Source organism: Bos taurus, chromosome 23, assembly GCF_002263795.3.
Source record: "Bos taurus isolate L1 Dominette 01449 registration number 42190680 breed Hereford chromosome 23, ARS-UCD2.0, whole genome shotgun sequence".
Classification (NCBI taxonomy): Eukaryota; Metazoa; Chordata; class Mammalia; order Artiodactyla; family Bovidae; genus Bos; species Bos taurus.
In genome coordinates this window covers 8,344,476-8,360,722 of record NC_037350.1, presented here as the reverse complement: position 1 = coordinate 8,360,722, position 16,247 = coordinate 8,344,476, and the positions used below count along the sequence as shown (strand labels likewise).

The following is a 16,247-nucleotide window of genomic DNA, read 5'->3' as shown; positions in this document are numbered from 1 at the left end:
GATAATTAGCAAAAATTAATTTCAAAATATAGCTCATCCAGGAATCTAGACCTTTGAATTGGCTTCTATTGTTTCTATTATTAAATATCTCTAAATAACTTTTAGGGAACTTATTTAAAATTTTTGTTCATTCTGTACAAACATACTGAGCTCCTACTGAAAGTATATTTGCCTTATTTTTTTTAATGTATTGTACAAAGTAACATGGCAGTTGTAGTAAAAAACAAGTTACTGCATCCTCCATGCATTTCCAAAAAGCTAAAAAGACATAGCCTGACCCAAAAGCAAAGTGGATGCCTCCTTAGATCAGAAACAGCAGAATTGCAGAAGGGCAGAGGACAGTTGCAGCCTGCGTGGCCTTGGTTGGCTGGCAGTTGAAGCCCTTGGAGTAAGGGTGAGGTCCTGCCTGATGGAAAGGACACCAGGAGCTGAGACTTAGCGAGATACGGGCCCAGGGAGGGCAAGGACACAGCTGCGGCGCAGTCGAGGGCGGGCTGTGCGGCAGCGTCCCTGTATTCCTGTGGAGCAGGAGCCCTAAACTGCCACTCTGGAGAGCCTCTGACAGCAACATCACAAATAGAATGTGAATTATTTATTAACTTCGGATGAAATGAATGTTATAGCATGACCTGATAAACTAAATATGTTCAGGATGCTCAAAAAAATAAAGGAATAACTTCTATTTTAAAAGAACAACAACAACAACAAAATCATGGAAGCAAAGGTGTCCATAATGGAAACAGGTAGATATACACAGATATGAAAGATATCAAATAAAAAAGGGACTAGACATGGGTAACTTTATCCAGGATATGGTTGAAAAGTAAATTAGTAAAGTGGAATATATCGAAAAGTTCACCTATAATGCATCAGAAAGACACAGATCTTAAAAAAAAAAATACCAAAAGACTGATGGAATAAACATTGTATTTACTGCAGAAGCCTAACCACTGTGTAAAGTTGCCCTCTCCCCATCATTCTCTGTCTATCACATGCTCTGTGCATTCCTGTCATAAAACTGGTGATTTAGCAGAATTACCCGGACTGTGTTTTTGTTGACTTGACCGCTTTGCTGTGCTCCTGCTGGGTGCTGAGCTCTGTTCTGGACGTACAGTGTACAGACAGCCAAGAACAAGTCAGATAAGGGTCTTATTCTCATGCAACTTGAGTTCTAGCCTATTCATCACTGTACCTCTGGCATCTGCACCACTATTTGGCTCAGATTAGGCATTCTGTCTATATTGGTGAATGAATGGGCAAATGACCGAAGTAATTCCTGCCTCAGCGTATCTTTGGTATGGCTGTGGCCTTGCTTGTTGCTCTGTTTGGCCAGTTTTGCAGTGGTGAGAGGCCTGGACAGGAGAGGAGGACTTTCTCCCCAGAGCATACCCTACTCCTTTCAGTCTGTGACCTCGAGAACACACTGTTAGCACTCCTACAGACCTGGGGTCCACCTGAGCTGTGTCCTCTTGCTTTTTACTTCTGTTTTACAGTTTACTTCTGTTTTACAGATTAGTCGAGAAGATTCAGAATGAGACCAGCACTGTAAGCAATGTCAACGCACACATTTTTCTTTTTTCTTTTTCAGGCTGGAGTAAAAGGGACATTGGGAAGATTAGTTGGAATTTTTGAGGTAAATCTGTTAAAATCTTTGGTGCAATCGGTATTATATTAATAACCATATATATCTTGACCTTTAGACAATTCAGACTTCTATAACAAAGATACCAGAAATTGGGTGGCTTATAAACAATAGAAACTGATTCCTAGGAAGTCCAAGATAAAGGCCCGAGCAAATTCAGTGTCTGGTGAGGACCCCCTTCCTAGTTCATAGACAGCTGTTGCTTTGTGTTCTTGGATGGCAGAGAAGGAACCAAACATCTCTAGGGTCTGTTTTATAAGAACACTAATTCCATTCATGAGGGTCATCTGTCATAACCCAGTCACCTCCCACTGTCTCCACTTCCTGATACCATTACCTTGGGGGTTAGGATTTCAACATGAAATTGGGGTGGTATTAGCGGGGGTGGCTCAGATGGTAAAGTATCTGCCTGCAATGTGGAAGACCCGGGTTTGATCCCTGGGTCTGGAAGATCCCCTGGAGAAGGAAATGGCAACCCACTCCTGTACTCTTGCCTGGAAAATTCCATGGACGGAGGAGCATGGTAGGCTACAGTCCATGGGGTTGCAAAATGTCGGACACGACTGAGCAACTTCGCTTCGCTTTCTGGCGGGGACATAAACACTGTCCATTACTGTCTTTTTTTTTTTTTTTTTTTTGACCATGTGGGATCGTAGTTCCCTGATCAGGGATCAAGCCTGTACCCCCTGCACTGGGAGTTCAGAGTCTTAACCACTGGACTGCCACAGAAGTCCCCATTGCAGTCTTCATCTGGGAAAGATGCCATCTTTGTTTCACCAAGTTTTCAAAACCATGCAGCACCAGGAGAGAATACTGTGCTTTCTCTTTTAAAATCCCATTAATCTCCTCCATACAGCTAGAATTATGTGTAAGAACTGTTTTTCCCATCTCTACCTCTCTTCCTCTCCTCAAGATATGAGAAGGGGTAGATAATGAGGAGACAGGAGAAAGAGGAGATGAGCAGCTGCAGCAGAAGAGACTAACAAGCACTTAGGCTAGAGTAGGGATTTGGAGAAAGTCAGAAATCGGGATAAAGATGAGCAGGGCTAATAGGAGGAGGGGCCATGTGTGAGGTAATCAGCTGGCTTGCGTGAATGGGCCCTCTGCCCATCACAGTCTCTTTATTTTTCTGCTGTGCTAACTAGTTAAATGTACTTCATACCTTTTCTCAAGAGGTCCCCGATCCTTTTCTCAGTATTTTTGAGAAGTTGCTTTTTAGGGAGAAGAAGGAAAAACCAGGGTGTAAAGCCTTGGCTTTGGAAGCCCAGCCAAAGAGCTCACCCTCTGATTCAAGCGTGGCATGTTTTAAGTAGGCCAGCTGGCGCCATTCCATATCTGATTGTCGGACGACAAAAGTAAAAGAAGTCCTTGGATCTGAGCTCCCTGGACATATGCATAGAGTCTGTTTGGTTTCTCAGCTCTCTAAGGAAAAACTCTCTGTCTCTCTCTTTCTGCCCTTCAGAACCAGGAGAGGAAGCATAGAACGTATGTCTATGTGCTCATTGTCACAGAAGTGCTGGAAGACTGGGAAGACTCGGTCAGCATCGGTAAGTTGTCCCCAGATGGCCTCCTAAGAGCTCTCACGACTGGCCTTGGCCACACTGCAGCTCTTTACCCAGAAGCACAGGCGAGAGCCTGATAAAGAAAAGAAATAACAGAAGGATGTGTTTAAATAAGCATGTCTGTTTTTGAACTTGTGAAAAGTACTATTATATTTTTAAATGTTTAAAAGGAAGCTGAAGTTGGATGCATAGTCAACAATTAGAGACAAGGCCCATAAGAATAAAACCAGAATTGGATTTTTCTAAAACCAAATTGGATCCTCCCAAGCAGATATTAATCGTGGCCTCTACATTGCTAGGCTTTCTGTTGGCCACTGACCCCCAGTGAGAGCAGGACTGCAGCTGTTGTTGCGATGCTTATTCATATTGTTGGAGGAAACTGACTTCATTGGTGTGAGCCCTCCCTCCAGAGCTGTGTAGTAGGTGCAGAGTGGTGGGAAGTACCTGGAAACTACCGGTTACATTCATGTTACCCTTGAGGTGAACTCGCCTTTTCTCCTAAGGAGCCATTTTCAGTGATCCCAGATCGGTTGTGTGTATATATATATCTTTTGACCTAAAAAGTGAGGTAATTTAATGATTGGTTCATGGTTTTAATCTTTGAGCTCTGAAGGAAAAGCCTAGAAAAACATAAAATTAATTTACTTTCTGTTATAACTTTGGCAAATAGAATTTACTTATCAGAACCTCTCAGTTGTTAGCACGTGCTTCGCCATCGTGCCTGTCAGCACTGTTGATCTGGACATTTCACGACCTTTCAGTTTTTAGTTGCTTTGTATTTGATAAGAATGCAGTAAGCTTAAGTATAAATAAATTTGGTGAGGGGCTATTAAAAATAGACTCTTTGATAGCTGGTGTTGGGGCCAGAGATGAGTGTGGTGTGGCAGGCCCTGTCCTCAGACTACTCTGTTGGGTCCGAGTTGTACACTTGTGATACTCATTTTTAAGGCACCATTGCTCTGATAACAGCCAAACAAGCTGTGTTCCTGCTGAGAATTGACCCTAATGAAACTATCTAAAATACGTTTTAGATAGCTAACAGGGAGTAAGCCTGTTAGCCTTTCTTCACATAAGCCATTTTCAGGTGAAAAATTGGGTCTTAAAATATACAGGTCAGTGAATGACAAGTGATCCAAGGTCCATTCATCTGATGGAATGTTAGGCAGCTGTTACACACATACTTATGAAAGCTGTGTGCCACAGAGAAGTGCTTATGAGACTGAGTAGGTGAATGAAAACAGGGTATAGAATTATGTGTATACTAATTAAGGCTACATCAAAATAGGAATTTGAAATGTAAACAAAGATGAGGTACTGGTTTTCACCTAAAGAATTGGCAGTGACAAACAGCAGTTAACAATGCTGGCAGGAGTGTGGTGAGACTGACGTTCCGGCACAGAAGCAGGATTGGGGATCAGCACGTCCTTTCTGGAAGGCTATTTGGCATGTCACTAGCCATATAAGGTTCAGATTTTTTTAAATTGTAGCATTCTTTATAATAATTAAAATAGCAGGCTGTTGATGTCCAGTGGTGGAGAAACAGTTAAGTGAATGACGTTACATCCATACTAGACAGTGTATCACAACCACTACGTGTCATACTGAGAAGAGTGCTTAAGAAGCAGCGTGAAGTGGAAAAGCAGCAGCAACAGCCATAATAACGCATTGTCTTACAGCATGTACTTTGTGCCAGGTATTGTTCAAGTGCTTGACGTAGTACCCCTCACAGCAGACTTGTGAGATAAGTACTGTTGATTATCTCTGTTTTATAGAGGAGGAAAGAGGGGCACAGAGAGGCTCAGTAACTTGCCCAAGCCTGGGTGGCTGATTAGAGCCTTTGATATGACTGGAGCCCAGCAGATTAGCATCAGCGTCCATGTTCCCAACAGCAGCACTCTGTCAGGGCCTCCAAGGAATTCAGAGCACCTTAAAGCATGATCCCAATTATAATTGTTGAGATAGCTGTGTCTTTTTCAAATAAGGTGAAAGATAAGCAAATGCACTAAGGTAGTAAGAGTAGTTACTTCTAGTTTGTAAGATTACAGGTAATTATCTTGTTCTTTATGCTTGCTTCTGTTTTTCCCAGTTTTAACCAATGATCTTTTGTTAGCTTTGTCAGAGAAAAAATAATAAAGGATTTTAAAACATGCATTTGAAAAAATTTTTGAAATACACTGAAAAGTTAATAGTAATTATATTGAGATTATATTTTCCTCTTTTTAAGAAAATATTTTCTTTACTGTAGATACATCACTCTTTTTATTTATTTTTGGCTGCGCTGGGTCTTCAGTGCTGTGCCCAGGCTTTTCCTGGTTGCAGCGAGCAGGCGCTCCTCTTCGTTGCTGTGCTTGGGCATCTCACTGTGGTGTCTTGTCTTGTGGAGCACGGGCTCCAGGCACTCAGGCTCCACTGGTTGCAGCACACGGGCTCAGTAGTCATGGCTCACAGGCTTAGTTGCTTCGAAACATGTGGAATCTTCCTGGACCAGCGATCAAACCTGTGTTCCCTTCATTGAGAGGCAATTCTTACCCTCTGTACTACCAGGGAAGTCCACTCTTTTTTTTTTTTTTTCCCCAACTATCCCTTTCAGCATCTTTTTTTTTTTTTTTAAGTTATTTATATTTGGCTGTGTCGAGTCTTAGTTGCATCGTGTGGGATCTTTATTGTGGCACACAGGCTCTCTAGTTGTGGTTCTTGGGCTCAGTTGCTCCTTGGCGTGTGGGATCTTAGTTTCCCTATCAGGGATCAAACTCGTGTCCCTTGCATTGCAAGGTGGATTCTTAACCAGTAGACAATCACGGAAATCCCAGATATATCACTCTTAGACAGGATTTTTAAAATAAATACCTGGTTACAGGTCAGCCATCCCAGTAATTCTGGAAGCTGCATCAGCTTCATGTCTATTTTTGCGGGCGATGGGAATGCTGGCTGGGCTTCAGGCACGTATGTGTCAGCCACGGAAGGCCAGAGGCCCAGGAGCTGGAGAAACAGCTAGCAGTGGTTCTTTCTAGAGTACAAGCTTCACACCGTTATTCTCAGTTCTTCAGTTTTCTTACCTGTTTTCTGCATTAGGCATTGGTATAGTATTTGACACATACAAAGTGTGCTTCCGTCACCCTTGTTAGAAAAGAAAATAGGAAAAATATATTTATTAAATGTTGATAACCATTCTGGCTCTTCTGTACTATGTAGAAATATCAGTCATTGTGAACACTAAATATTCATGGGAAGGACTGAAGTTGAAGCTGAAGCTCCAGTACTTCAGCTCCCTAATGGTGGTGGTGGTGGTGGTTGAGTTGCTAAGTTGTGTCCTACTCTTGTGACTCCATGGACTGTAGCCCGCCAGGCTCCTCTGTCCATGGGATTTTCCAGGCAAGAATACTGGAGTGGATTGCCATTTCCTTCTCCAGGGGACCTTCCAGACCCAGGAGTCGATCCCTAGTGTCCTGCATTGCAGGCAGATTCTTTACTGAGCTATGATGGAGGTCACCTGATGAGAAGAGCTAACTCATTGGAAATGACCCTGCTGCTGGGAAAGATCGAAGGCACGAGGAGAAGGGAGCAACAGGATGAGACATGGTTGGATGGCATCACCGACTTAATGGACATGAGTTTGAGCAAACTCCAGGAAATAGTGAAGTACAGAGAAGCCTGGCATGCTGCAGTCCATGGGGTCGCAAAGAATTGTACTCAGTTTAGCACCTGAATAACAAGAACAGCAACGGAAACGTCAGATCACTGTGGTTGTATACCTGGAACTCATATACTGTGTTTTGGGTCATTTGTACTTCTGTTTAAAAAAGGAAAGAAGGACTTCGCTGGTGGTCTAGCAGTTAAGAGTCTGCCTACCAGTGCAGGCAACATGAGTTTGATCCCTGGTCCAGGAACATTCCACGTGCCTTGGAACAGCTACTGAAGCATGCACGCCCTAGAGCCCCTGCAGCAAGAGAACCAGCCCCAACGAGAAGCCTGCGTGCTGCAGTGGAGTATTGCCCCCACTGTCTGCAGCTAGAGACAGCCCTCGCGCAGCAGCGAGACCCAGTGCAGCCATAAATAAATAAATAACTTTAAAAAGAAAAGAAAAACATTAATGACAGTCGTTTCTGTGGGTTTTTTCCCTGTGTTTTCTCAAAAGTGACAGGATCAGAAACCTGCGGCTGCTTCCCTTTTGTACTAATTTCTTTTACTCTCTGCCTCCACAGGAAGGAAGCGGGAATGGTTTAAAATAGAAGATGCCATAAACGTGCTGCAGTGTCACAAACCGGTGCAGGCCTCGTATTTTGAAACGTTGAGACAAGGCTACTCAGCCAACAACGGCACCCCGCTCGTGGCCCCCACATACTCAGTATCTGCTCAGAGCTCGATGCCAGGCATCAGATGACTGAAGATTTCCTGTAAGAGAAGTGGAAATTGGAAATGAGACTGAAGTGCAGGTCTTCCCTCTCACCCTTGCTCTTTCACCTCTCCTCACAGGCCTCCTCGTTCAAATAAGGCATGATGGGCAGCAGAGAAAGGGTTTATTGATAATGTTGCTGTTTGGTGTTAAGTGATGGGGCTTTTTCTTCTCTTTTTATTGAGGGGGTGGGGGTTGGGTATGTAATTTGTAAGTACTTTTGTGCATGATCTGTCTCTCCCTTTTCACACCCCTACAACTCTCTAAAGAGGCAAACAGCCTTCCCTCTGCCTTGGATTCTGAAGTGTTCCTGTTTGTCTCATCCCAGCCCTGGCCAGATTTTTTTTTTATTATTAAAAGATATCCAGTATGAGATGAAACCTTTCAAGAATTTGTCCCATGATGTGCTGTTCAGTCCAGTAGGTTGGTCACTTTCACTGCAGGGTGCATTTATCTACACATTATATACTGGACATATAATATGTAAATAAATGACTTTTAGAAGAGGCATTTGTTTTAATTTTTCAAGGTTTTACTTTTCAAATTGGGGTGTTTCTGAAGTGGAGAGCCTCACAATTCATTAGCTTTTTCATTTTTGATGCTAGTGGCTAGGTGAGTTTCCCCACCCTCTCCTTTCCCCAGTTGCTGGTGTAGTTACATAGGGTCCGGGAAGGGTTTAGCTGCTTCATAATCTCCCAGGACTCACGCCTTCTCTTCTCGAAGCTGTGTTTCCACGCCAAGAAAGAAACAGGAAGAAACCTATTTTGTTTTTTATTACTAAGCCAGGAGCAAATGGCCTCAGCTCAGATCCGGAGAAACAATGCTAGAAATTGAATTCCTCCCTATGTGTTGACAATAGGGATTTGAACTGGATTCTTGGGATTACTATCAAAAAAACTGGAGCATCGAGCACTGTTTCTCTCCTGCTGGTTTGGAGTTTTTTCCATAATGCTACTTACCGCCTACAGCAGCCTCTCTCCCTGTGCGTCCATGCCTTACACTGCACGGAGCTGGACATGGTCCTTGTGCCGGAAGCATCCAGCTGTGCTTGGCAGGCGCAGCTGCACAGCCCTGTCCCGTTCTGGGTAACCATGTTACGTTCCTGAAAAGTACACAGGAGGAAAATTCAGATGTTTGCTTGTCTTTGTAATGGTATAGCACTTGTAATTACACCATGGAGCATGCTCAGAAATATTAAATTTGTCTCCCACCAGGATGTGAAAGGTCCATCGTCTGCTGAGAAGTGGTACGGGAGAATGCTTAATCATTTACTAGAACGGCTACATGCGTTGGCTCACTGCAGACTGTCTTGTTGGTTTTTGATACAGGTTGGATGCTGGCTTCATTTGCCAATTGTGTTGTTTACTAGACAAGCGCACAGAAAAGGGTCTAGAGACTGGGGGTGGGGCGGGGGGACCCTGATCAATCCCTGGCTTTGGGACAGGAGTTTATTGCTAAACTGTTAGTGGCATCTCCTTTGTCAAAACACGGCTGAGATGTGAAATTAAAATCGTAGTTCTCTTTATTTAAAAAATCTAATAAATACTCAAACTTTGAAAAACTTTTGTTCTTCCCTCCCGCTAAAAGAAATGTGTATATCTGGTAGGCCTGGTCATTTAACGTTCAGCGTTTTGGGGAGCGTCAGTTGAACTTTAATTTGCTATCAGTTCTCAGTTTGCATCTTCTCTCCCAGTCTTAAACACAGAGCCAAAAAGCAGGGCTGGCAGTTTCCTTAGCACCACTCTACCTCTGGGAAAGGAATCCTGTCCCCACGGAAGGGTCCCAGTGGATAGAAAGCACCACGGGATTTGAGTCTAAATGCCAACTCACTGCCCACGTGTTCTACTTGAAATGAACACACTGCTACTTATCACCTGATTTGGAGCATTCTGGGGTTTTCTCCAAATAAATAAAAGGGGCTGTAAAATAAATTCAACTAAGCACTAAATGGAATCCCCAAAACACAGTCTTCCAAATAAATTCTGCCTTTATGATACAGAAAGTGCTTTGCAGGAAAACAGTCAGTACTCCTGAAATAGGAACTGCAGTGTTAATAATAATTTGTGCGTTTTTAGTGATCTGAAGTTTTCACTGGGCTGGTGTAATAATACACTACCCTGCAAAATCCAGTTTGGATTGTTGTTGGTGTCTTTGGGTCAGGAACATGAACTGTGCCAAGAAGTATTTTTCAGTCATGAATAGATCCCATTAATGCAGTTAACTGGAGAGATTGTGCTGCTGCTTCCTCAACTGACAAAAGGAGGCTTTGTCCAATACCAGAATTGTTGAAACTGGTGCTTTTGTCTGTTGCACTGGGATTCTGATGGCCGGGGCTTGGTGTCTGTCCCTCCCTGGCACCATCAACACCATGGCTGTCTCCTGATGTGTGGTAGAGCCCTGTCGTGATAGGTTACTTGGATGCATGGTCGCAGTAGCCTTCCTGTCTCCCCCAAAGAAAACAAAACAGAGAAGAGCACCAGGCTTACCTTACTTGCAGAATGTTCCAGCAACACTGATTTGCCATTAATTCTGCAAGTGCTTACCTTCTTCAGGCTTGGCAGAAACAGATTCCTTCCTGTGTTCAGGGCAGACATAAAGTCTCTTTCTTAAAGTGAACGGACATGTCTTAGAATCTGACTATTACTGGAGTGTCCATTGGAGTCCACCATACTCAGGATGGAGAAAGATAGCGATAGAATTTTTAAAATTTAAATTTGTTCATAATTTGAAGCCCTTGGGGAAACATCAGTGAGATCATGACATTTTTTTTTTTTTTTTGGAACAGGACTCTGTGTGTGTGTGTGTGTGTGTGTGTATAAGAGAGAAAGAGAAGGACTACTAGAGGTCAGCCACTTTGGGTTTTTTGTAGCCTCTAGGATAGTGCAGCCCATGAAACAGAAGTCTTGATTTTTCTCACAGCAAACATCACAGGATGGAAAAGTTGCAGGATTGACTGTGGTTTTTACAAATGTCTGCTGCCCTATCTGCCCTGTGTGAAGAGGGCTCCCTCACTGCTGGGTCTGAGCTGAGGCCATCTGGAGGGGTGAGAGGTGGGGAAGTGTTACCTGCTGGAGGCGCAGCAAGGCCTGGGAGGTGGCTTGGCCACAGGGCTTCCCCCCACAGGATTGCGTTGTGAGAGCTACGCAAAGGGAGGCCCGAGTCCTTGCTGCCGGCAGCTTCCGTGAGTAGAGAGGGTCACTGCCCTCTGAGAGTGTTTGCAGTTTTTTGTACTCTTGTTGCTACATAGTCAGGTTGCTTCATGGCAGAGAAATAGTTCTGTTTTGATGTTGGGAGTCAGCCGATGTAAAGTCTCTCACACTCGCTTAGAAGAAGTCACCTTGAATTCTAGAAGGAAAAGTTCCCCACAAAACCACGCTTTCTCTTCCCCTTTCTCTCCTCCACGTACAGTGCTCGTTGGGGGCTGCTTCTGAACGTCCTCAGCCAGACGGGTCTTCTGCTGACCTGGGTGTGTTCGTCATTCCCATCCACTGCTGTATTCACACCTCTGTTCATCTCCCCACCTGATCTTTTTTCTTAAACAGCTTAGCCTGAGCCATATTTTTTTGTTTGTTTAGTTTAGTTTACAAAAAAGGCTTTAATAACCACAATGTGATTTTTGCCACAACTGTATGATTTTTTAATATTTCCGAAGTGTTCTCTCAGCCCATCCTAGTTAACAGTCAATGAAGAACTAAAATAACCTGGAGAAATCTCCACATGGAGGTAAATTTTTGCTTCGAGAGAACCAAGAGTTAGTGTAGCTTCATCTTGACCCCAAGTACAGGCACATCAATATCTTTTCAAAGAAATAGACATGCAGGATGGTCAGCTCAAGCAGTTCTAGGGAGAGGAGATTGTTGGGGATTCAGTGATGCAGGTGGCTCCTCGGGTTCTTGTTCTTGAAGACTTTAAAAGAGGTCAGTCCTGAGGCTGTGCGTGCGTACTGCCCAGTTGGGGTGGGAGTTGTTCCTTCCGAGCCCTGATGGGTTGGAGCCTGTTTCCACAAGGCTGTGCAGCCTTTGACCTTAGTGGCCCCAGCCTTGCCCCATCAGGGCACCCCCTTCACCTGGAGTAGGTGGGAAAGTACCCCAGAGTCAGTCTCTGTGCTCTGGGGTGAGCTTGTCACAGAGTCCACACCATCCCTAAGAGCTGTGTTTTCCATGTCAGCTTAGATGTCACCTAAAGCAGTGAGACATTCTAGATTTTCAAGTAAATTGTAAACTGCCAAATACTGCAGTCTTTAGACTATACTACATCCTGTGAGGTCATCACAAGTCCTGGGAACCTGGAGATTTTAGGCGGACTCTCCTTGGGAAGCCAGGAGCCTTCCACTTCTGCCTCTGAAAGGGCAGCTTCACACTCTGACAGTGTTTTTCCATTAGCTTGATAACCTTTCAGGATGGAGAATGCCTAGTCAGGCCATCTGAAAAAAATGATACGTCTCACCTTCAGATTAATCCAATTGTTGTCCTCCTAATCCCCTTAAACATTAATAAATAAAGAAAGAATACCATTTGGTGTTGATTCTAACGGACTACTTGAGCTGAGGCCAACAGTCACATGATTGATCTCATGTGTCTCTGCAGCATGAAGCTTTCGGAGTGAAAAGGCATGTTCCTCCCCTGAAGCTTTGTTTATCGTGATGATTTGTGAGCCTGAGCTTGTCTTTGAGAATGGGACTGTCCACCTGGCAAGGGGAGTGCCCGGAAAAGCCGCCTTGACTCGGAACTGAGCGCCCCAGGAGGGCCTCTGCAGGAGAGGGAAGTGCTTCTGGCTGAAAAAGCAAGGGTAATATCTAGGAGGTAGCGAGTCACTGTTTCTGTTCCTCTGATCAGTTGTCTAGTTAAATAGGTTTCCTTCGGTTTACATTCCCAGTTCTTAACCCCAAACAGGGGCCACTAGAACAGCAAAAAAGGCATTTAAACCCCTGGAGATAGGCTCTAAAAGATACAGAGGCAGCGGTCTTGTCATTTTCCAGCTTCATCTCCACTTCAATGTGCTACCCATCCTCCCACCCCTACTGCCGCCAGGCCAGAGGTGAAGATTCTATTAATCCTTGAGTTGGGGAACATAAATTCTGGTCTGGAACACTTACCTACTAAATGGCTCACCATCTGTGAACTGTGTTATCTGTGGGATGAACCTTTCAGGGAACTTTCCAACAATACAGTAACATCACTCGTGCGGGCTTGAGGTCCCAGGCAGGCATTAAGATCAAAACCTTAAGGCTTTGCAACTCCTCAGGAAAAAAGCAAGATGCCCCAGTCCCGATGCTGGGCCTCAAGACCGGACTCCCCCGTCTGTAGAGTGGGTAAGTGGCTCACCTTTAGGAAGTCATTTCTCCAGTGAGGTGGACTGTAGATTCCTGCAGGAAGTGATATCGATATGAGCCCGGCCATCTGAACACCCTGTGCTAATTAGAACAGCAATAGATCCACGTAGCCTCCTACACCCCATTTCTGTCCTATTGGGTAGAAAACAGCATTTCAGGGTTAAGGCTTGGTCTTGCATAACAGATATGACTTACGCCAGGGAAGGTACAGGCTGACTTTGGAGACGCACAGTACCAGCACAGGTAGGCCTGCTCCACCCAGGGTCACCACAGGGGCCTGGCCGACGTTAGGGTCTTGGGGAGTTTCCAGAGCTCTGAGGGGAGGTAAGGACTTTGAGGGCCCTCTCAGGCCAGCACGCAGCTTGGTTACGGGAGGGAGTGGATACAGAAGGGAGCGGCAGGTGTCTGAGCCACGTGCATAGACCCAGACTTGCCCTTCGGCCTCCTCCCACATGACTGAGAGCATTTTTTGCTCAGAACCCAAAGGGACTTTCTCCAAAATCCTCCGTTAGCCAGATCCTCTGCTGCTGTGTTAGCCTCTGAGAACCTGCCCCTGTCACTCGCCTGTGCACGGGCACAGGCGTGCTGCCCAGGGCACAGGTGCGCAAGGTCATTCAGGGCCCAGCAGCCACATGGTGCTGCGTTTCGTTTCGTAGTTAGAAAACCAGTGGGTCCACTCTTGTAAAAGAGACAGTGTGGGGTGCGGCTGTATACATGTCAGGTCTGCTTTTATTGTTTCATAGTCTGAAAGCATTCAGACTGGTTTATAATTGAACAAAAAGTTGGTGGTTAGAATAAGTAAAATGTCAGTGCATCTGTCTTAAGAAAGATAACTACCAGATTGCCATGTGTTTAAGGAGGCAGTAGCATTTAAGGGTGTTGTCACAGAAAAGCAGGCATCTCTGGCTGCCCGTTATAGTAGCATCTTTATACTTGCTTCTGTATAAAGAGCCCAGTTTTTAGTTCAGGGACCTTTCTCACATCCTGCCCATTGGCCCTGGCAGGGGATGGGCTCTGAGGAAGCAGTGAGGCCCCAGCCCTGTTCTCTGAGCCGCAGAGTATGGTCTCAGGCAGCATAAGGCTTATTTGAGGGTTTTCCTAACCACGCTCACCTCCACTCCACTCTTGCTCCCCTTCTGTTGCAAGTGTTTTCATTGCGGCCTAGGTCCAGATCCAGGTCCAGGTGCTGTCTCCCTTTGGCCAAGTTCAACAAGTATTTCCAAGGAACCCTTTGGATGGAGGCAAAGTAGCCAAGATGTGTTGAGTTTAACTTTTTCTGAAGGACAAAGTATTTGTCCCTCCCCAGTCATGCTTATATATGTTTTGTCTGAAGCTTAAATGGCCAAGGCTCCAGGGCTGAGACAGAGAGCCAGGGACCCACACACCCAAACCAGACTGTTCTGACCCCACCAGAAGTCTGCTTTTGTCTCCTTCCATCAGGACCACACAGAAAAGCAGACAGCTTAGCCTTCCCGGTGATCTGGTTCCTTGGTGGCCATTCTGCAGGTGAGAATGGGTCACCTGTTGAGGAGTGTGCTGAGTGTTTGTAGAAGGGGTAGAGAGCGGAAGGACCAATGAGCTGAGCCCTCACGTCCTGGGGAAAGGTGGCAGAATAATCTCGAACGAGCTCAACAGAACCGGGGAATCCAAGGAAAGGCGCCTGTTTGGGAGGAGAGGTTGGTTATGGTCCCTTAACCTCCAGGAACCTGGCGCTGTGTTGTGGAACCGGGCTTTAGGAATATTGCCCTTACCACAATCCCAGTGCGCTCTGGGACCTCGGCGCTCCCAACCCACGGCGGATGGTCTTGTTTTCCATTTATTTTCATTCCCAAAACAACCTTGCTTGGTGTTGTATGGAAAATCACGTTTTCTTCTCTACCCGTTCAGAGCTACCAGGCAGATATGGCCTGCTCCCAGTCTCTCCACAGCGTTCGCTAGGAAGGCCTTCTCAGTGCTCTTCGGGGCCAGGGGGAGGGGGACAGTCCAGAGAAGGCGGAAGGAAACTGAGTTTGCCTGCTTCCCTTTCTCTCGGAGGCCGTCCTTCGGCTTCCTTCACACCTATTTCCTGTGGGTGCAGGCAGTTGTGGAGGAGGGCTGAAAAAAAAGTCCAGGTTTGGGTACGAGACAGGTACTCCGAGATTCGAGTCCCACTTCCCCCCTGTAGTAACCGGCCAGCCGCGTGTAGCTGCCCCCTTACTAAAGTATCCCCCGTGTAATGCTGGCAGCAGAGGACTGCAAAGCCCTCCCCCATGGTCTAGATGGAACCCTGGTATTTTCCCTAAAATCCCACCCCCCATCCCACTCCTTGTGTAAAAACAAATGCTTTAACCCGTGAGTGTGCTGCTCCTTCCTATGTGTTAGTCAGTTTTCTTTCCACTTGAACTGTGTGGGAGGGAAGGGCATTGTAACTGTAGGTTGTAATACTGTGCCAATCAATAAAAACCAGTATTTCTCACACATCCCTGCTTAATGTCTGGTCTCTTCTTTCTAGAAGTTTTCCTCAAGTCCTTCTCATCAGTCTCATTTTGATCCCCCCTCCCTCCTCTGCTGGATTCTTGAGAGTTGCCCCAGAGATCAGAGGTAGCCCCATGGATGATTTGCTCTTGAGGAAATTCAAGTGAGGAATGAAGTGAAGCCTGAGCAGGCAGAGGGAGTCAGTGCCAGGGAGTCCCCGGCAGATGCTTTGAGGGGCGTGAGGAAACAGAGATGAGCCACACCCAGAGGTGCTCTCCTATGTGGAAGCAGGAGTTGGGTGTGGTGGAGTCAGGGAGGGCTGAAACAGCGTTTTGAAGATGCACACTGGTCGAACTTGCAGAGAACAGACAGGGTGTCGCCAGGGAGAGAGCAACATGAAGTAAGCTTTGTCCCCCAGGCCAAAGACAGATGATGGGCATTAGGGGGCTGTAATGAAAGATAAAGCATGACAAGACCAAATTAGGGAAAACCCCCAAAAGCCAGGTCAAGGAGTTTGGCTGCAGACATGTGAAGTGATCTTGAGCACGGCAGTCATGTAGAACCAGTCATGTTTGAGGAGGCAGCAGGAGAGGTTGGAAAGGAGCTGCCCAGAAGCTTGTTATGATGCCAGGCCATGCAGACGCAGAGGGTGGGCCTGGAAATGGAGAAAGGGCTGGAGACGCAAGAATAAGCAGTGTGTCACCATCAGATAAACACGTTTAGCTACTGAGGGGAGCTGGCCTCTCTGGAACTCTGGTAGCATCACCACTGGCCAAGGTTTGTAAGCCAAGAAACCTGATGTCTGTGTCCCCAGAGAGTCAGTACCAGGACAAGACTCCCATGAATCTAACTTGTAAGAGACTG

General features: G+C 45.7%; 1 protein-coding gene across 2 annotated transcripts in view; it reads left to right on the top strand.

The window, feature by feature from the left end:
- The window catches only part of NUDT3 (nudix hydrolase 3), a 123,194-nt gene extending 107,806 nt beyond the window's left edge, over positions 1 to 15,388 (top strand). The window contains exons 3-5 of one of the 2 annotated variants that reach the window (NM_001082466.2): positions 1,589 to 1,633; positions 3,105 to 3,189; positions 7,407 to 9,158. In NM_001082466.2, coding sequence (NP_001075935.1) covers positions 1,589 to 1,633; positions 3,105 to 3,189; positions 7,407 to 7,585 — 309 coding nt within the window. In that variant the 3' untranslated portion in view covers positions 7,586 to 9,158. Of the gene's footprint in view, positions 1 to 1,588; positions 1,634 to 3,104; positions 3,190 to 7,406 lie in introns of both variants that reach the window. The other variant, XM_010818064.3, reaches the window with a different exon arrangement.
- Positions 15,389 to 16,247: the final 859 nt, after the last annotated feature.